The 21,449-nt window shown below is 36.5% G+C and overlaps 1 protein-coding gene across 1 annotated transcript in view; it reads left to right on the top strand.

The window, feature by feature from the left end:
• Nox4 (NADPH oxidase 4) overlaps positions 1-21,449 on the top strand; it is a 109,589-nt gene that overhangs the window by 39,172 nt on the left and 48,968 nt on the right. Inside the window, exons 8-12 of the mRNA XM_038313789.1 lie at positions 3,948-4,028; positions 8,261-8,477; positions 10,272-10,436; positions 10,572-10,634; positions 16,556-16,616. Of these exons, the coding sequence (XP_038169717.1) occupies positions 3,948-4,028; positions 8,261-8,477; positions 10,272-10,436; positions 10,572-10,634; positions 16,556-16,616 (587 nt within the window). The remainder of the gene's footprint in view (positions 1-3,947; positions 4,029-8,260; positions 8,478-10,271; positions 10,437-10,571; positions 10,635-16,555; positions 16,617-21,449) is intronic.

The raw sequence follows: 21,449 nt of genomic DNA on the forward strand, positions 1-21,449 counted from the left end.
GTGGTTATTCGTGGGTTCTTGTGGGTTGGTACAGTTGCAGTAGAGACATTTCTATATTTCATTTCCAGATTTTGAAAATTACATTTTACTAGTCAAAAGAAATAATATATGGGAATTTCTACTGAATACCTAGGGAAGCAGAATTCTTCAGGATTTTTCATATTAAGCATAATTGGATATAGCCCAAAGACTGCATATCCAGAGAACTTGAGAGTTCCCGGGAATATATGCTTTAAAAAATATTTTGCAGCTGGCAGTTTTCGTTTTTGACTATGATATAAAATAGTGTTTCAAGTAAAGCTCTGAAACAAAATTGACACATACTAAAATATAGAGAAACACTCTGATTAATACTGATTTTTCAAGTTAAAATATTGCGGTGGGGCTTGGGAGAAGACCCAGTTGGGAAAGTGCTTGCCACCCAAGCATGAGGTCCTGAGTGCATATCCATATTCTCAATGTATAAGTCAGGTGTAGTGCTTATGTGTGACCCCAGCACTGGCTGGAGATACCTGTAGACAGATGGATAACGGGGGTTTTCTAGACAGACACATCTGCGCATGAGCACACACACACCCCTATCCCTCCAACCCCCCCCACACACCTTAAAAAGTGTCAGATATGTGTCAGTAGCACTTACATGTATTTTTTTCTGAGTGAGCACACTCCATTTCAGAATAGAAGTGTCTCACATATCAATCAAATCAATCAAACTTTTTGCTTGGATAAAGCAAACGAGAGACAAAAAAATATCAGCAGGTCTCGTAACTTAAAAATATTTAATTATCGCATTGACTGAGATCTGAAAATTAAGGAACATATGAATGTGTATACAATGTTAAAATAATTTGAAAATAATATTTCAAAGGACTCTATTTTTATACTTTCATATTCATCTACTCATAATCATACTCCCCTCCAAGTCTTCACAGATTAGTTCTGCCATTCTGTAGTTTATTTTTCTGTACAAAACCCCTTACTCTTGGTTGTTATGCGCCATCCCACCCACGGAACTCGACACACATGAGAGTTTTAAACATTTTCTGTGTGAACATATTTTACTTTTCTCTGTCACCATGTACATACATACTTTTTAAAAGACCTATGCATGTTGAGCTTTTAGGGTTGACTTAAGGTTTTAAATAGTAAATTCTGAAACAGGTACCTGATATGTATGTTTACATACATTTTTAGATGTAAAATACTTAGCTTAAAAGGTAAGTGTGTTTTTAAACTTCTTATAGAAACTATAAATTATAAAGTCTAGGTTTGGGGAAAATAGGCAGTTCTTCCCTATGGATGGTTCTGAAATAGATAAACTTATTTTTAGAGAGCATTAGATAGTTATTGAAAGTATTCACATTTTTGTAATATTTGACCTAAAGATAAAAGCAAATTAGATAGGCAAAAAAGTCATATTATGAGGATTGTCGTGACATTGTTTGGAAAAGCAAATGCTATAAATTAAGCAAATGGAAAATAATTAAGTACTACTTAAAGAGGGTTTTTAAAGTTTGTTAGTGTAAATATTACAGTCATTCAAAGAACTCTTACAAATATCTACCCTCTACCTCTAATATTTAATAAGTAAATATTTACTCTAAACTCATGAAATAAAAACAAGTCTGTGTGCCTCTCACATATATTCAACAAATGAAGCTTATTTTATATTCTGTCCTCCTCCAGAGCAATAGCACTATCTTAGCTAGGGTTTCCATTGCTGTGAGAAAACACTTTGACTAAAAACAACATGAGGAGGAACGGGCTTGTTTCAGCTCAGGAGTCTCAGGTGTCATCCTCCATCAAGAAATGATGTCAGGGCAGGAATTCAAGGCAGGAACTTGGAGGCCGCTACTGAAGTGGCAGCTGTGGAGCGGCTACTTATTAGCTTCCTCCCCATTTTCTCAGCCCACTTTCTTATACAACTTAGTACTACTCGCCCAAGGTGGAGACCCTCCACAGTGGACTGGGCTTCTCTGCATCAATCATTAATCAAGAAAATGGCCCCACAGCATTTCCTACAGGTAATCTGATGGAAACCTTTCTTCAATTAAGGTTTGTTTTCCCAACTAACACTAGCTTGTATCAGGTTAAAAACAAAACAAAACAAAAGCTACAACAATTTGCCGTCTTGTCAAATTGACACATCACTGTATTACACAATATAGTACCTTCCTTTATTGTTTATCCTCAAAATCTCATCTTAATATCAATTTTTTATTATAAAATACGATACATCAACTTTAAAAATTCAGGTTTTAAAAATCCAGTCTTTTTTTAAATTTCCAAAGTTCTTTTAAATTCCAAAATCTCTTCATTGTGTTCTGCAAAATCAAAAATAAATTGCTTACTTCTTCTTTCAAAAAGAAGATCCTGGGAACAGTTCAAATGAAATCAAAGCAAAAACCAATGTTCACCCGTGTAAAGCTCTGTGTCAGGCGGGCTTCAAAGGCCTGGGCATCCCCACTTCTACGCTTCTGCCATGCGCATTCCACGCAGCTTGTCTTACAGACTCAAGTTTCCTTCCACACTTGCTGCAGTCCTGGGTTTCTTCCCATGTGGCTAACATCTCCAAAATGCTGGGATCCCTGCTGCAACTGGGCTGCACCTGCCAGTATCCTTTCTTGGGGTCTAGTTAGGGACTCTGGCCCTGTTACATGATGCTCAGCCTCTGCTTCTTTCTAGGATTCCTTCAATCCTGGAGCTTTTATTACAGCTATGTCTGTTCCTTTACCAATGGTTTCTCTGGGCCTCTCACAGTGCCAAAACTTAGCTGCTCTCCATAACCCCTTCATGCCTCCAAAATCAGTACCACCTGGGAAACTCTTACACACACCCAATTCAGTTGCCAGCCAACTTGGCCACTTCTCAACCATGGCTTCTAAGTTCTGACCCGGAGAAAACATTTCCCAAAGGATTTCTTTTCAGTGATTATGGTCTCTTCTTAATCAAGGCCAGTTTTTCCCCGCTGGCTGACAAGAACCATGTATTCTTAGTTCAAAATATTGACTATCCCAGATAGAGTCTTTAAGGAACTCTCAAACTTCCCTCTGAAACTTTATATGCCAGACCAATGTTATCTGCAGTGTCTTTTGCATTAAAAGTTCCCACAATAGCTCAGTATACTCTGAACATCCATTTTTTTTTCTATCCCAAACTTCCAAGTCTTGCACAACTACCCCCACCGCCACCCCAGAACACACTCAGGTCTGTCAAAAACAATCTCCCAGTTTCCTGATACCAGAGCTGTCTTAGAACGTCTTTCTGTTGCTGTGATGAAACACCATGACCAAAAGGAAAGGATTTATTTCAGCTTCCAGTTCCGCATCACAATCTATTGTCAAAGAAAGTCAGGGCAGAAACTCAAGGTAGAAACCTGGAAGCAGTGACTGAAGCAGGTCGAGGATGCTGAAATTTTAGTGATAATTTCATTTCTTTCCATTTGAGTTTTCTTTGAACTTTTTCAAAACATCCTTTGAAATCAGAACAGTATTACATTGGAAAATACTTGACCATTTAAAATTTTAAAACATAAAAACAGAGCTTAAATTCTGGTGCCTGCCTTTGATTGCCACGTTCAGGAGTCAGTGACAGGTGGGTCTTTGAGTTTGAGGCCAAGCTGGTCTACAAAGTGAGTTCCAGGAAAATATAGAGACACCCTCTCTCAAAAAACAAACAAATGAAAAGAAAATTCTACTGAAAAGGACAGAAAAGTTCTAAATCAGACTACACCATGGTCTTTATTTGAATTAAGAAGTATACAAAGCTTTCAAATGGTAAGTATTACTCATGAGCTTTGATAGTTAGCTTGTGTAGACCCTGATCTCAATAGACGAATGTCAGACAATTGACAGTTCAGTGTTCTTCACATATGATTTTCAAAATGAATGTTCCTTTTATGTGACAAAGGTAAAGTCAGACTGAGATAAACTGCTTTGCTTTTGCAGAGTTTCTAATTATGATATCTTCTGGTATACTCACAACCTCTTCTTTGTCTTCTACATGCTGCTGCTCTTGCATGTTTCAGGGTAAGTAAAACAATTTGTGCCTGCAATGTATGTTCTCACCTCACCTACAACAGAAGAGAAATATTTGTGGAAAGGGTGATCCTCTGCACAAGCCTGCAACTTGTTAGCACCCCTGGGCCCCCACAAGGGACGCCCTCAAAGCAATCAGTACCCCACCTACTAGGAGTGATGTCCTGATCTTTGATTTATATTTAGTTCCATCACTTTCTTCTAGTTTAGGTAGTTTTCACAAATCATAAATAGTATTGGGTATGAGTACAACTGGCGCCCTCCCATTATCTTATGTCAAGTTTTTCCAGGGAAAGAGAGCTTAGAGAAACAGACCCATTGCCGTTATATTGTTCTATGAAGTAATTGTCAAGCTGTTAGGCAATTTATATAAATTATTTTGTTATTTCAGGGTGCACGTTCAAAATTCTCATTCCCTCTTCTCCCCAGTTTTGGATGTCATTGTTAAGGGCAGGGATATTAACCAACTTTGTTCCAATTGGGTTGAATAATTTTTGTTTGGTAACCCAACTCTGGAGCATAGAGATGTAAGGCTTCAGAAACTTGACCACTTCTAATAATCATGAGACCTGACCAGTCATTGCTGCTCAAAACGGGGAGGGATTGGGTAGATGGAACTGAGAACTGTTTTTTTTTTTTTTTCCCATGGTGGAGGTATATTCTGTGTAGTCTTCGGCTGCAACAAAAGCATTGGATACAGTGAATTTCTTTGCATTTTCTTCTGGAAAGCAACTGTGCTTATACCACGGATGCACCATGTGCTCTCTTCTTTAAATGGCTAATTTGCTAGCTCAGAACTGTGGTCATGGAGGAGACATTGGATCAGCATATTCTACTCAGGGTGCCAGTAATTTAAAATGCAATTATTTATGTACAACAGGCCAAACATAAAGTCCAATTGTTTCAGATATCTTCTGACATGAAATTCTCAGGATTTTATGAAGATAATATTTTAAAAGCTGCAAGTGGGAAACTAAGGTTGAGAAAGATTCAGTAACTTTTCAATATTTGCTTAATTAATATAAACTTGATTCAGATATAGGCATTTTGAAGTTTTTTGAAAGTTGCCCTTCTCATTACTTGACTTTCTATTGTAATATTTCTTTACAGTTTACCTGGCCTTCCTTGGGACTATAACCTCTTTGTCACACTCTCTCCGTAGTTTAGTCTCTTCTCTCCCTCCTTTCCCCTCCTTTTATTTCTATTTGGAAAGAGAAAGCATGATCATTTACTAGTATATACAGTTATTCGTTTTGCTTTTATGCCTTATTAAGTAAAAATTATGAAAAAAGCAGTTCTTTGCAATCAAAACTGTAGCTTTTTATGGTTTAAAAGCTCAAAAAGTTGTTACTTTAAAGGAGGATTATAGTAAGGCTTTTTAACACAATCTTTTAAAGAAAAAGATTTGTTTAAAAAGCTCATTTTGAAAGGGAGGGGAACAGAGAAAGATGTAGAGCTCAATAAAAATCAATAAATAAGCTCTTTTTGTAGAACCAATTTCATAAAAGAAGAAAATTTTAATTTATATTAATAACCAACAGAATAACTGCAGAAGAATTAAATATAAAAATTATTTTATAGCTCAATTAATAATGAAATGAAAAAATTGTTATAATACCGAAGTGTCATGTTTATCCATTTACTATAGAATAAGCACTATACATTACATATAGCTTTTTATTGAACTTTATTTTTCACTGAAGAATAGACTGTTTCTGACATGAAGAAAATGGCTACTGGTAAATTTTTCAGCTTGTTCAAAGATTTTTTTAATTAACAAGTGTTAATTAAATTTTAATTTTAATTAACATATGTAGGCAAGTTATTTTACATTATTTGTTGTGCCATTTCTGGGAATTCAGACAAATTTTTACTCCCAAAACACCTATGTAATATTATCCTACAGTCTTTTGTTAGTAGGAAGGACATGGAGTTGTTCGCAACAAGATTCATGCATGCATGTTAAGATTTCTATTTAACGGTACACTGTAGAATCTACGAGAACAATCTCTATGTGCTGGGCACCCATGCCGCTGCCCAGCAATGCACTGAATTCTTGAGGTAATGAAGAGCAATCTACCAGAGGATTTCGGTCTCCCAGGAGATAATTGATTTGAGATTTTAAAAAAAAGTCAATAAAGAGCCTCAGACTGTATCTTTGAAATACAAACACTTATTTACAGGAATTATAGCAATTCAGGGAATAGATGAATCCATATTGACTAGAAATTATAGAAAAGATTTGGCTTCAAAGAAGAGGTGATTCGATTGTTTTGGCCGCTTTTTCTGCTTACATAGATTTTACAGGAAAAGAGTTGATTACATCGAGTGATTTTGTAAGGTTTTGTTTAACTGTAGAATTTTCAAATATACTTTAAACTAGCCCTTTTTTCCTAATGGCAAAAAACTTTCCTCTTTAAAATTGTGCTTCCTATTTAAATAACTGATAGTAACTCTTTATGCTTATGAATAATGATATGAATTTGATACATATATACATTCTTGGTTGATCAAGTCAGGTTTCCCAGTGTCTATCATAGATTAGGCTCAAATGTTCTTCTGTCTTCTGAATAGCTGTGTCCCTATGGAGTAAATGCCAAATTCTGAAAATGCCCTTTTTGATGTGGCAAAGCTCTAATTCCGACACAGTTTCTTCCTTTTAGATCCCAAATTAATTTCCCTAAACTTTAACCCAAGGATTTAAACTCTATACACTCCATCATTTTTTTTTTTCGAGACAGGGTTTCTCTGTAGCTTTTTAGAGCCTGTCCTGGAACTAGCTCTTGTAGACCAGGCTGGCCTCGAACTCACAGAGATCCGCCTGCCTCTGCCTCCCGAGTGCTGGGATTAAAGGCGTGCGCCACCACCGCCCGGCTCTACACTCCATCATTCTTTTTTTTTTTTTTTTTTTTTTTTGGTTTTTCGAGACAGGGTTTCCCTGTAGTTTCTAGAGCCTGTCCTGGAACTAGCTCTTGTAGACCAGGCTGGCCTCGAGCTCAGAGATCCGCCTGCCTCTGCCTCCTGAGTGCTGGGATTAAAGGCGTGCGCCACCGCCGCCTGGCTTCACTCCATCATCTTAACTTTCATCATTGGACATGCTATCAGTTAACATTGACTGAGTGCTAATCACACGTGTGTGTGTGTGTGTGTGTGTGTGTGTGTGTGTGTGTGTGTGGTGTGTGGTGTGTGGTGTGCTGGGGATTAACCCCAGAGCTTCAAGCATTTGCCATGCTAGGTGAGTATTCTGCCACGGAGCTATATCAGCAGCCCACTGATGTTTATTTTTTTGAGTTTTCCAAACAAGCTGACAGTTGCCTGTACTTCCTTTCACTGCTTGTCAGTGAAAACAGTTACACAACCCAGGGATGGTGAGTTGGCTGAGAGGGTAAAGGCATTTGTTCCCGAGTCTGGGGACTTGACTTTGATCTCCAGAACCCATATTGTGGAAGAGAAATACTGACCCCTGCCAGTTGCCGCCAGTTTCTTCATGACGTGTGTGCATGCTTACGTGTAAGTGCACATGTACATACAGGCACATGCACACACACACACGTGCACACACACACTCAAATAAAGGACAATGGAAAGGAAAAAAGTCAATATAGCAAAATAAGAAAGCACGAGATGCCCTTGTAAAGAGTTTCAAGCTATGTTCACTATGAGGTTTTTATGTCGTTTTGTTTACAGCGAGGTTGAAAAGCAAATAGCTTTGGGACTTAATGAATATGTAAAAATTGTTTTCATAGATGCAACAAGCTCTAGCTTTTGATGCCTGTTATTTTTGTTTACTATTTCTCCATAAAGCCTGAAGTCTGTTTTATCTAGTCTTATCCAGATCAAATATGATCCCTCTGTTTTTCTTTAAAGCTTGGAGATGGATAGCAACGGAGCTATTTTTACAGTGTTGATTCAAGTGAGAACTTGTAAGTGGCTGCACAAATGCCTGATAGGAATCAAGCTTGTCCAACTCAAGTAACATCGAGAAGCTCAGACATAGCATTTGTGTGGAGAACCAAGCAATCCCCCCCTACCTCTTAGTAAAGAGAATTTATTTAAAATTGAGGACATTTTAGTAGTTCTGGAATAGATCACATATGGAATACCTTTTATAAAAGGTTCTGTAAAGCCAACAAGGAAAAGGAAACAATTGCTTCTCTTTACCCCATTTCTTCCACTGACGCTGTCTTTTATCCATCTCCTTGTTTTGATCCAATTTAACATAGTGGGCTGCTGAAGTATCAAACCAATTTAGATACCCACCCTCCTGGCTGCGTCAGTCTTAACCGGACCCAGTCTCAGGATGTTTCCTCACCAGAATATATTGCGGAACATTTTCATGGACCTTTGCCTGAAGGATTTCTAAAACTAGAAGATCGTAACCAGAAAACACTTGTGAAGATTTGCCTGGAAGAACCCAAGTTCCAAGCTCATTTTCCACAGGTCAGATTAATTCTGTGCTTAAGAACTGCCAAGTCTGTGGTTTCACATGACTAATATTACATTTAAACAAGTCTCCGAACCTGTGTTTTCAGATCACCATGGGATTTTTCAGGACATTTAGACAGAAAATTGGTATTTATTTTTTGTAATGTATCTAATTCTTAAAGTCAAAAGACATGCATTTAGAATATAGAAAAATGTCTAGTTATACAATTTTACTGAAGTATGCTTCTTCTAGAGTTTGCTTCCAAAGACTACATATATATTCTAAAACTACTAAGACATGCAGATTGAATAGGCAAAGCTGTAAAACAGAACAGAAACAGCTACCAATTATTATAATACATGTTTTCATAATAATACTAAAGATTATAAATAGTGAAGTTAATTTGTTGAAAGCTTACTATGATATTCTTGGCACTACGCTGAGTTGCTCTGTATGCATGACTTCAGTATCCGCAGTTTAAACTTTGAAGCAATTACCCAACTATCAGCTGAAGACATTGAGCTTAAATTTGTTTCCCTACTAAAGCCTATAAACAAGGGTGGAGGAGTGGTGGGTAGGTGCAGGTCTTTAACTCAAATGCTGCTCTTGAAAAGTTCCCCAAGAAATCCACAAATACTTCAGTAACTTCTACTCCCCTCTTCCCCTGCCACACACACACACACCACACACACACACACACACACACACACACACACACACACGCACACCTCATGTCTGCCTTTGTGGCTGAGGGAACTGTCAACACCTAAGTGAGACCTCTATTCTGCATAAGAAATGGAGGACTGGATAGACTTAGGAAATTCTGCTCTCAAGGAAGAAGTAACAAAGCTAGAATGAATTTTTAGATGACTTTAGAGTCAGCTGGCCAGTTTTCTGAGTGTCATATAATGATGAGTATCATATGAGGTAAACATATGAGGAAAGTTCCATTTTACTTAACGTGGGTCTTAATCATCAAGGAGTAATTAGCTCAATATTGCAAGATCATTGCGCTGCAGGACTTATCCTGCGCTGCTTACTCTTCAGGATGTCACGTTCATGTCAGAGTTTGTAGAGCGAGCAGGAGCTAGGTGCCTGCACTGAAGGAGCAATGTCTGAAATGACTGTGTAAATATGGTTTCTATGAAAGGTCGTTAAATTAAGACTGAAGGTAACGTGGAATAAAACGCCTGGAAACCTGTAATCAAGAGGCAGAGGCAATAAGATAACAAGTCCAAAGGCATGTTGTACTAACACAATGAAGCTCATCTCAGATAAATAAATAAAACAAACATCTCTATAAATAAAATACAATTTGTTTGGAAGCTTTAAAGAGATGTGGAGGCTATAGGGTGCACTTGGAGGGGAAACATTGTTCTCATAGGCATGTGAATTTCTCCATTCAAAACTACCAGTTTTGATATAAATGTAAGTTTGGCCATATAATATTGTGTAAAAGTTGTAATGAAACGTGTTCAGTGCACCCTAATTTCAAAACTAGGAACATACTTACATTTAACATTGTTTATGTAAATCATATTTGCATCTACATACCTATGTTATGCTAATTAAGTATCTAGGGCAGTACTTTTATTACTAAACACTGGACTGGTTGTATTTTTCTAAATAATACTCAGATAAATATGAAGCTTTAGCTTGACCTTTGTTTGAATGAATTGCTATGAGCATCAGCTGTTTTACTCATTCTTACCAATATCTTAATGTTTCAAATATACATTGGAATATTATTTCTCAACTGTTTATACAGTCCTCTCTTTTTGAAGCATACTTATAAAAATTTCTTTTAGACCTGGATTTGGATATCTGGACCTTTGTGCCTATACTGTGCTGAGAGACTTTACCGATGCATCAGGAGCAACAAACCTGTTACCATCATCTCGGTAATCAATCATCCCTCAGATGTCATGGAACTCCGCATGGTCAAAGAAAACTTTAAAGCAAGACCTGGCCAGGTGAGCCAATAGTTAGTGGCTATGCCAATATCCTTTATCGTTAGGTAGCTTTTGAACATAAGTAGACAGATGTTTTGAAATAGTTTCATTTCTCTTTTGATCATTTAAAACATTATCTGTTTGTTGCTTTTTTAGTATATTATTCTACATTGTCCCAGTGTATCAGCATTAGAAAACCACCCATTTACTCTCACGATGGTAAGACATACATTTCTTGAATTTTAAAAATTTTAGATGGCAGAGCAGTTTTGCGTGTGTGTGTGTATATATATATATATGCATATGTATTTGTGTATCTGTGTGTGCATACATGTCTGTGTACACACATATGTGAGTCTATACATGTGCACATGTCTGAGTATATATATATGTATATAGGTGTGAGTATATGTTTGTGCACCACATATGCATATATGTGTGTGTGTGTGTATGTGTTTTACTTCACTCTAAAAATTATTGGAGGAGTATCATAGTTCCCTTCATGTCTTAGTAAGCAGTCTTTATTTTATTTATTTGTTTTTTGCAAAGAACTGTAGTTTTCTGTTCAGAAACTTTGTTACTCTTTGTTTTCCATTATTTTCTCATTCCTTACTATTCAGTACATATTATACTTATTGAAAACTTGATAACACTTACTAATTTAAAGTACAATGAATAGTTTCATTTTTCATTGTGTGTATTATGGACAGGGGATGTTGGTAGTTGTTAGAGTGCTTTTTTCATATGCATGGAACACTGGCAGGTTCTGTCTGATATCAATTAGCCACAGCCATGGCATACCACGTTGCAGTGAGACTGGGCACCTTCTTTCCTATTAAGATTGGATTAGGCAACCTGGTAGGAGCGTGTGTGTGTGTGTGTGTGTGTGTGTGTGTCTACTGCATGGGTATAGATGAGGTGCCTGCGTGGGTATAGTGGAGGTGCCTGCACAGACCAGGTGTGTCAGATCCACCGAACCTGAAGTTAGAAATGATTTTGGGCCACCTGACAGTGGTGCTAGAAACTGAACACTGGTTCTCTGCCTGAACATCAAGTATTCTTAAGCAAGAAAGCAAGAGCCATCTTCCCAGCAAAGCAACCTACTCTGGAGGGCTCAGTCCCTATTCAGAAAGGGAAGGAGTAAAATCAGTTGGAACAACAGCACAAAATCCAACAATATGTTGAAACATTTTTAAAAATTAATTAAAACTCCCTAATCCACCACCATTAACCCTAAGGGAAAAAAATCCAGCAAATATAATATACAACATACTATAAAATTCAAAGAATTTAAGGTGAATGTGGAGATAACAGAAGGAGCTGAAAAAGAAGGAAATGTAAGAGAAACAAGATTAAATAAAATAAAGGAAACAGCAGACAATTGGTAAGAATATTAAGGAGAGCGGAAAGAAGAAAAAATAAAATAGCACAATAATAAAAGCAATCGTAAAGACAATTAGATAAATGCAAAGGGAAAAAAAAAGTAAAGCTTCTAAAATGAAGACCACGAGAGATATTGCATGAGGTTAGTTTGTTGGGAGCTATGCTCGGGACAGCATCCAGGAAGGCTTGATGGACAGGAAGGCAGCCAGAACTTGAACCATGTGGGAGAGCAACCGAAGAGATCTCAAAGTGGCTAACTGGAGTTCCTCAGATGACTTTCATTTCACAGTTGTCTGACATAAACCCAGGGGCCCAAAACTTTTTATCTCTCAGTTGACCTGTTCCTGAATTTGAGGTGCCTTCAGGACAAGGTAATTAGACATGGAGGAGGAATAAACATTTGGAATGAATCTAAGTTTCTGGGAAAACGTCCCAATAGAAAGCCGTCCCCACGGCCAGGAGAGTTACTGAATGATTGGATTGTGAAAACTGAGAAGGACTGAAAGGAAAGTGAAACAAATCTGGGCAGGAAAACATGTCAATCACAAATTTCATCTCGAGACAATATTTTTTGCAAAGTATTTCCTTCTTTAGATACTGAAATTAATCATATAGATTCCATTTATTAATATTTTAAGCTTCAACATCTCCTGTCCAAGTATTGTAGGCACAGCGATGAAAAGCACAGACAGTGATTAGTTATCCAAGGAACCCAAAAAAATGTTTGAGTTTTCTGAGAATTAAACATCAGCTAACTCCTGTACTTTGGCTGTCTTCCAGGAGAAAAGAAGTGTCTTATCAGAGGCTAATGCTGGCCCCTGTGATAAATGTGATTTAAATAATGTACCATTTTTGGAACGAATGGACTGGTTAATATTAATTTAATTCAGTAAATAGGTTTTTTTTGGTTTTTTATTTTGTTTGTTTGCTTTTAGGTTTGTTTGTTTGTGGTTTTTATTTTATTTTTTTAGGCAGGGTTGTACTGTGTAGTCTTGGCTGTACTAGAATTCTCTCTGTAGAACATACTGGCCTCAGACTCACAGAGATTCTCCTGCCTCTGCCTCCCCAGTGCTGGGACTAAAAGTCTGTGCCACTACCCTTGGCTCAGCCTATAGTTTTTGATACTTCTTTCGCCTCTGGGTATCAAGCAAAAAATGTTGAAGACAGTTCCTTCTTGACTCTGCCCTCCTTGGCTACTGTCCCACGTCTCAGCTCATCAGATTAGATTTTCTTCTCTTAGTCTTTTACTTACCTTCAGATTTGTCCACAGCAGTACTCCCTGAAGATAATTCCAGGATGCACAATGCCCTCTTACTGTTAAATATAGTGACCACTTAATGTACTTAATGGTCTTCAGAGCTCAGCCCCTTTTTATGCCACTGACCGTTTTATTGAAACACTTAAAAATTTTGATTTTGTTTCCAGGACATCGATTTATCTGGCTTTTTTCCTCATTCTCTGACGTTGATTCCATCTTATTTCTTTTGTTCTCCTTGTCATCCTCACGAGCTCTAAAGATCAAGACGCACTGTTTTGTCCGTTCCCAGAACCCCTGTCACTTTACAGCGGCACAGATTTCTCTCGCGACCCATCTGCATTTCCAGTTCTGAAATTCTGGTTCCCATCACTTAGTGTTTCCCAGATATTTCAGGTTCTTTCCTTTGATTGATAAAGCATCCACCGGAAGGTCAGAATAGATAAGTGATGTGCGATAGCTTACTTTATTATTATTATAAAAGGGTTTACAGTGTCACCTGAAACTGAATGTTAAACATAATATGTAAATGCCTTCTATAATATCTTCAATGAAAGAAAAGAATTACAAATATGAATATTTAGATAATATATATATATATATATTCATGTATAAATAATTGAAACATTTTTCACAATATGGATGTAGACTTAAAATCAAGGTGCAATCTACTTTTTTTTTCTTTCTATTCTCTTCTTGGCTTGCATTATCTTGTCATTTATTACCTAAGGTCTCATTTACAGTGGAGGAAATAGCAAGTGGACTTAGATGACCAGAATATCAGCCTTGAGTGTTCATAAGAGAGGCTTAGTGGGTAAAGTGCTCACAGACCCAAGTTTCATCCCTAGGACATGTAAGAGGTAAAAGCCATGCCTTTCTGTGACCCTACCCCTGGGGAGGAAATAGAGACAGAAGGACCCTGGGTGCCTCCTGGACCCTTGGCCTCTACAATTAATGTCCTACAGTTCAGTGTCAATATGCGGTCTAAAAAAATAAAGAAGGGGAGAATGATAGGAAAGAGACCAGATACCAATATCTACGGCGATTGCATTCAATATACTAAACACACACACACACACACACACACACACACATTCTCTCTCTCTCTCTCTCTTTCTCTCTCTCTCTCTCTCTCTCTCTCTCTCTCTCTCTCACTGGTATTTTGTAACATTATTGAGACTTTTGATTTATGCAAGCTTCACCTTTAATTATGTAGTCTTCTGTGTTATGAAGTAAAGTGGTGGGTAATTTATGAAAATGATATTTTAAAATTTACTAATGAACACTGGACTTATGAGTTTTTCATAGCTAGAATGAAGATGAAGTAAATTAAGAAACACTTATAAATATGATATGTAAATTTATAAATACATGATTTCATATAATAATGGCTAAATAGTATTTTCTGATCAAAGTCAGTTAATACTGCATATTCTGGGTAGCAACAATGATGCTGCCAGAAACATCAGTTTTAAAGTATCAGTATGGAAATTCTGTGTTGTATCCTTATCTTTCTACTTCACTTCTTCGCAGAGTATTCTTTCTCCTTGGGGGGGGGAGTCTGGGAATGAATTTTTTTAACTTTATAACACATTAATACATTAATTTCCCCCTCTCTTTCTCCAATCAGTTCTTTACACATATCCCCCACCTTGTTGTTATTCAAATTCATAGCCTCTTTTTCTTTAATTGTTGCTATGTGGGCAGGTGTTTGTGCTTGTATGTGCGTGTGTGTTTTCCTAAATATGTCAATATAACCTTCTCAGTCCGTGTAATGTGACTGTGTGTTTATGTTGTCAGGGATGACAATTTGGTATTGGCTAACCACTTATGTGCTCTTCCCCGGAGCTTCCTTAGTTGCCTGTAGTTTTTTGTCTGTGTCACAGCTACAGTACCTAAGGCTCAAATATCATTGCTGAGGAGGGAGTAAGAAGATTGTAAGAGACAGAGAGCTGGTGTAAGATTGTGACTCTTGGAAATGTCATAGAAACTACACCCATGAATTCTCACCAACATGACTGCCGTAACATGACAAAACAAGGATGACACCAACAGACAAGTTCACAGGAAACTAAGAGCGGAAGCTAGAGAGTCTTAAGTGGCCAGCATGAGTTCATTGGCACAGCGAGCTCTGAGGTCTCAAAGTTGTATCGAATACCCCAGTCTCCAGTCTTGAGCTCTTCAACAGCTATTGCTGTTTTTCCCTTCTTCAGGGCCGTAACCATTCTCCCATTTCCCCCTTTGCTTCATATTGAACACGGATTCTAATAATCTTGAGAGTATTTCTTTAAACTACCTACTCTTTTGATTTTTATATGATCGCTTCTCTGTATCCGTGCTTTAATGAAGCTACTGGTTTGTCATATTTAAAACCCACGTCTAATAGGCCCAGTCTAAATTGTCTTATATTCTTGTTTGTTGTGTTTTTATTTTTCTCTTGTACATTATACCTGCACCACAATTTTCCCCATCCCTCCATTTCCCCTTGCCTGCCTGCCCTGTCCTCCAAGTCTATTCCTTTTTATGTTTTGGTTGCTTGGTTTCTTTAGCTGTGAAAGACATATTCTTCAGGGTTATTGGGAGATTAAGTAGAGACAATTGGTAGCACAGTCCTGCACTAATGGTCCTTGATTCAATTTGAGTGGTCACTATCAAATAATCTTCATCCACAATCATTAGGTTATATTTCAGTTTCCTGGGATTTAGCAGGTATATGTCTTTCCTATGTGAGTCCCTACCATGGGACAGGAGTCAACACTCCTAAATCAATTGGAGAGTCATTAGGATAATATTTCTTTTTGACTTTCATGCCAAAAAGTTTATGGTCTACATCCTGTCATAACTTCAGGCTACTTAACACTACCAAATGGATTGGGAAAAAAAATGCCCAGTATTGAAAAATGTTAAATTTGGGGATTGTAAATGAGCAGTTAGCAGTCTGGAAACTGAGGGAAATATTTTCTCATCACTGGCTGAAATGTCTTCTGGAACCATGGAATAATCCTTTTTTACCTGTGTGTTGAAACTCATTTCTCTCCACTGGTGTCATGCAGATTTTTTTTCTGAGAATTAAAGACAAAATGTGTTAAATGTATTTTGACCAGTGCCATAATGGACATAGAAAATCATATCCTATTTAGAATTTTTTGCTCATTGATTTCTCATGATGCAAAATATGTAATGCCTTTGAATATGACACACAAATATTATTCTTCAATGCTTAGTTCTTCCTTATGGCTCCTATATTTTGCCCCAAAAGATATTTTAACAGGATTTATAGTTATATACAATATGCAATTGAATTTTGTCTGTATTTTTATTTTATATGTTATTTATGGATCTTTAGATGTCCTAATGATCAGACGGCATTGCTTTTTCTATCATATGAATTTTATCTTGTTCTTTTCTATTAGCCGTTGATCTGGGGACTTATTTTCAGAATAAAAGTTTTAATCAGATCATATACTTCTAATATATAACAATTAATCCAATTTTTTTTCAGTGTCCTACTGAAACCAAAGCAACATTTGGTATCCACTTTAAAGTAGTCGGAGACTGGACAGGTATGTACCGCTTAAGAGTTTTAAATGCCTTGAAAAGAATGGAGCATAACAAATATATCAACAAATTAAATATTCCAATATATGGAAATTTACAGAGATATTGAGCAGTTTAATTATCTATTTGCTTATTTAGCGTTAATGCTTATATTATTTTCTTATAAGATTTGTTTATGAAATCAGACTAATATGAGTATCAGTAATTATAGATAATGTATTAGTTATAAGATCTCCTACTGACGGTAGTAGGTGTGCTAAATCTGTTTCTTGAAAACATTACTTTAAAATTCATGGTGGGTTTGACCCTCAAAATAATCAGCATTTAAGTTGAAATTTGTTTGAGTAGGTAAAGGTGCCTGTTGTCTAACTTGAGTTTGACACTCAGCTATCACTTGGTAGAAGGAAAGAGTCTACTTTCTTAATTTGCCCTCTGAACTTCATACATTTTGTCATAACTGATGTACAGACAGGGATGTAAATTTTTAAAAACCTTTAATTGAGAACAAACATCTCTCAATTTTGAATGACTTTTCTGAATATCTGCAACTCCATGGCAGTTTTATAAAAGAAGTTACTTTTAATAGCAGGTCTTTTGGTTATACTATAGACATCTATATAATAAGTGCATTTATTATTTGAGGGATGCATTATATTGAGTGCCAAGCAAATGATTGAAATATTATTATTATATGACCTTGATCCAGCAGAGCAGATGACAAATACTTTCTTAGAAAATTTTGAACTTGGGTTGTTTAAAGTGCTGTCAAAAGAAAAGAATGAAAGTTTAAGAAAGAATAAAAACATCTTAAGATGCATTTACGATGAAATAATGAACAAGGGGCTCATTTAGAATAGACTCAGTGCCATCTAGAGCTAGAACAAGACCATCCATAGGAATGATAGAGTTTTTGAAGTTTAGACATTGAGCAAATGTAGGAGGTGTAAGGAAAATGTAAAGTTGACAAAAGAACTCACCTAAAATCAGCAAAGGTAATGATTGATCATATCTGTTTATCAAACAAAGATCAAGTAAACCAAATGATTCAAAAAGAAAGAAAACGGTCAGTCAAATGAAATGAAATAATTTGTTTTAGTAAGAATTTGGGCTCTGCTTGGTGAAGATCGGGTGAACTCACACCAACCTGGAGACTTCGGTGAACCTTCTAGGAATCTGAGCCTCTTAAGTGAAAGTAGTGTTACTGACTTGCTAGTTTCATCCATTAGCATCAAAGGAAGACTTGTATATTCTGGGAAACAAAGGGGGAAGGAATCAGAGTGTTATACATTAAACCTAGAAAAAAAAATGCCTGTGGACAAAAGTTAAGAAATTATCATTGGAAGAAAAGAAATAATTTAAGAATCAGGAAAAATAGAATTTTGGATAGCAAGGAGATATTCTGGTAAGAGAAAAAAGGTCATTGATATGAGGCTATCTCATATAGTAAAATATGTGATGTGAATAAAATTCTCTGTTTAAAGGCAATGAGCTTGGAAGATGAAAGTTGAAAAAATGGAGGAACTATGTAACATCCAACTAAATGAAAAAAATAAAATCAATTATAAAGATTGATTTTAAGAAAGTTTGAGACGTAATAATCTTGGAGTCATAAGATATAGACTTAATTGGTGGTTATGCAGTGCTCTTCCAAAGAGACCACAGCAGTCCATCTCTAGAGGTTGTATCATCGAATGTTGAATTTTTATGATATATCAGAAGCCATTGGGGAAAAATGAGTATGTTTTGACACTGTCTGGGAAATTAAAAAAATGGGAGATTTTTTAAAAATATAATAAGCATCTTAAACATAAAGCAAAGAAAACCAGCCCACAAATCACAATACCAGAGAACCTAGACAACAATGAGGACCCTAAGAGAGTCATACATGGATCTAATCTACATGGGACATAGAAAAAGACAAGATCTCCTGAGTAAATTGGGAGCATGGGGACCTTGGGAGAGGTTTGACGGGAAGGGGAGAAGCAGGGAGGGAAGCAGAAAAAAATGTAGAGCTCAATAAAAAATATCCCTAACATCCAAAGATATTTAAAACAAGAAAGTAACAAAATCACACAAACAAACAAAAGAATCTTAATATCGCAAAAAATTAAGTTCAGCAATGAATGGTAATTGGTAGAATTCTGTACCCAAAAGAAAAGAACAAAAATATAATTTAATATACAAGGGTAAGGAAAAACTTCACGATAGTTATTACTAGCTATTGTGTCGGAGTTTTTCTCAGAGTTATTTTTGATCACTGGTAGCTGATTAAAATAAATAATTACTTCAATATTTATTTTAATTACCTCCATTGGTAGCATTTAATATTCTTAGTTTTGCCCTCCGTGTGCTGTAATATTGAGAGAGATACATGGTAATTCTATTCAAAGAGTTCAGTTCTGCCTACAGTAAGACATTTCTCACATAATGGAGCCAAGCATGCATGTCGAGAAGCCCTAAATAGTTCTGTCACTCACTGAAACAATATTTCAAAAGGAGATTCAACTGCCAGGAAACAACAGAGTTACAATTATGGGAGGAAAAATGAGAACATTCTCCCGAGATGAGAAATTACTGTATTTTCCTCCAAAATTAAAATTATGAACAGAGCAGTATGTATAGAAACGACAAAGAACATAAGATAAGAATTTGAACATCGGAAGTTTTTATTTTTCCTAAGTGATATGACTTATTATTAATGTGTATGTGTATCACAGTGTGTGCGTTTGTGTGCTTGTGGCATGTAAGCCCTAATGTGCATATGAAGGTCATAGTGTGCTAGTGAAGGACTGTTCTATCCTTCCAAAATAGGTTTCAACTGGAGACTCTAGGTTTGAGCTGCAGTCACTTTAACTACTGAGTCTTCGCAGTGACTTTGCTTTGATGAAATGTGCTCTACTCTGGGCCGTAAACAGGAAATAAAGAAAAGGTTAGGTCTGTTCCATACTGATCTTCCCAAGAGACGCCTACTATACACAGTGTACAGGATATAAGTGAAACGGGCTACACAGCTGGGGAGGAAACACTAGTTCACGCTTTGCCTTTTCATTAGGAACTGCACCTTCTGATTGCACGAGTCACCCATTAAATTTCAAGAAGTCACAAGACCTCAAGTGTGCAAGATAGGTTTTTCTCCCCTTGCAATGATAATGTTAGTCAAAAGAATTCAACTAGTATTTTGTTTCTCTTCCAAAATGATCATATTTCTGTTTCAAACCTATGAACCCAGACTGCTATCTTGATTATCATTCTGTCTAAAAATATCGTATCTGTACTAGATATGATTATTGTGGAATAATTTCAGCATTAGCATTTTACTGTTATTTTAGTGGTTTAAATAGTAGATTCTTAAAAGGTGTTTGAGTTTTTACAACAAAAGTGTTATGTACACAATATCCACTCATAATTAGTCTAAGTTTTTGCTACGAGAAAATTCAGAAACCAGTTGGTAGGTAAACATAGGTAGACATTGAGTAGAGTGCCTGTTATATGTGTCCCGTAATGACTTTTTATTGATTCATGATAATAACATTTTCATATTGTCCATTATAGTTTGCAATAATCATTAGATATGATGAACTTCTAGAATCTAAACTTGTAATTCTCCTTATAAGTTAGATACAACCACACTAAATTACATTAATTTATGGTGACAGCATATTCAGGAAAATGTATATAATTCATTATATGGTAGAAATGACTTTGAATCTCAGTTTGCTTTTGATTCAAGTAGTTTTAATAAACTCACAGAATTGTGGTATTATGAACAGGTTTTATTTTACTTATTTTTTAAGTCTCATTAATTGTATACAGTGAATTGTACTTCTTTTCTTCCTTATTGCCCTCGTCCATCTCCATCAGCCCCACTGAAACATTTTTTCTCGCCAGCCATCTTCCTACATTCCAATCTTCTTTTCGTGTGTGACTCAATGAATCTCATTCCAGTTGTTTGTATGAGCATGATGGGGACTTATTAGAGCATGAGCAAGTCATCAGTAGGCTGAGCACTGGTATTGCCTCCCCTAGCAGCCATTAGCTGCTAATAGATTCTCTGGAAAGATTGGGGCCTTTTAGTTACTGCAAAACTACAAATACACCTAATACTACCACTAAATCCAGATGTAAGAGCCATGCAAAGGGGAGAGCCAAAATAAATTGCAGAGACTAATAATCAATCATGTATTAAACATTTGCTCTAGGCTGTAGGAGGATGAGCCAGGTAGAAGGCACAGTTTTCAAGTCTGTCTGAAGGATTATTCATTTGGTCCTAATTGGTTCTACCTAGTGGTATCAGGAGGTACTGATTTAAATGGATTGCACTTAGGAGGAAGGGAAAATTGTTGAGAATCCTGAGCTTGAATGGAAAATGATGAGTCGCTTTGTGGAATGTAACACAATGTCTGTGGTTCCTCCATTATGCTCTCCTGCCACATAGTTGATGACTTCTTAATCTTAATTAAATCTTCTGCCCATCAGCCTCTGTAGTGGTTGCCCATTGAGTTTGCTGGGATGCATCAGAGGAAAAAGAAATCACTGTGCCTGGCAGCTGCAGTCTTCCAAAATGTGTGTGTTAAATAACAGGACTTGGTACAGAATTGAAGTTGTGGTAGTTGTCCCTGTGAATAAGGGTATCTTGGTTGGATTCTTGCTTTCTGAGCAGTAGCATTTAACAGTGCACTTCAGTTATCCAGTGAGCCATATCGTGGCACATGTGGCACAATCCAGCTTGTTCCTTTTCCTTGATATAGATGGCATGCTTTAGTGTAACTCTAGTGTTTTATTTTTACATTTATTTATTATTTATTTTCTGGCTGATTTCATTTATATGTGTGTATTAG

Source organism: Arvicola amphibius, chromosome 12 (assembly GCF_903992535.2).
Source record: "Arvicola amphibius chromosome 12, mArvAmp1.2, whole genome shotgun sequence".
In the NCBI taxonomy this organism is placed as follows: domain Eukaryota; kingdom Metazoa; phylum Chordata; class Mammalia; order Rodentia; family Cricetidae; genus Arvicola; species Arvicola amphibius.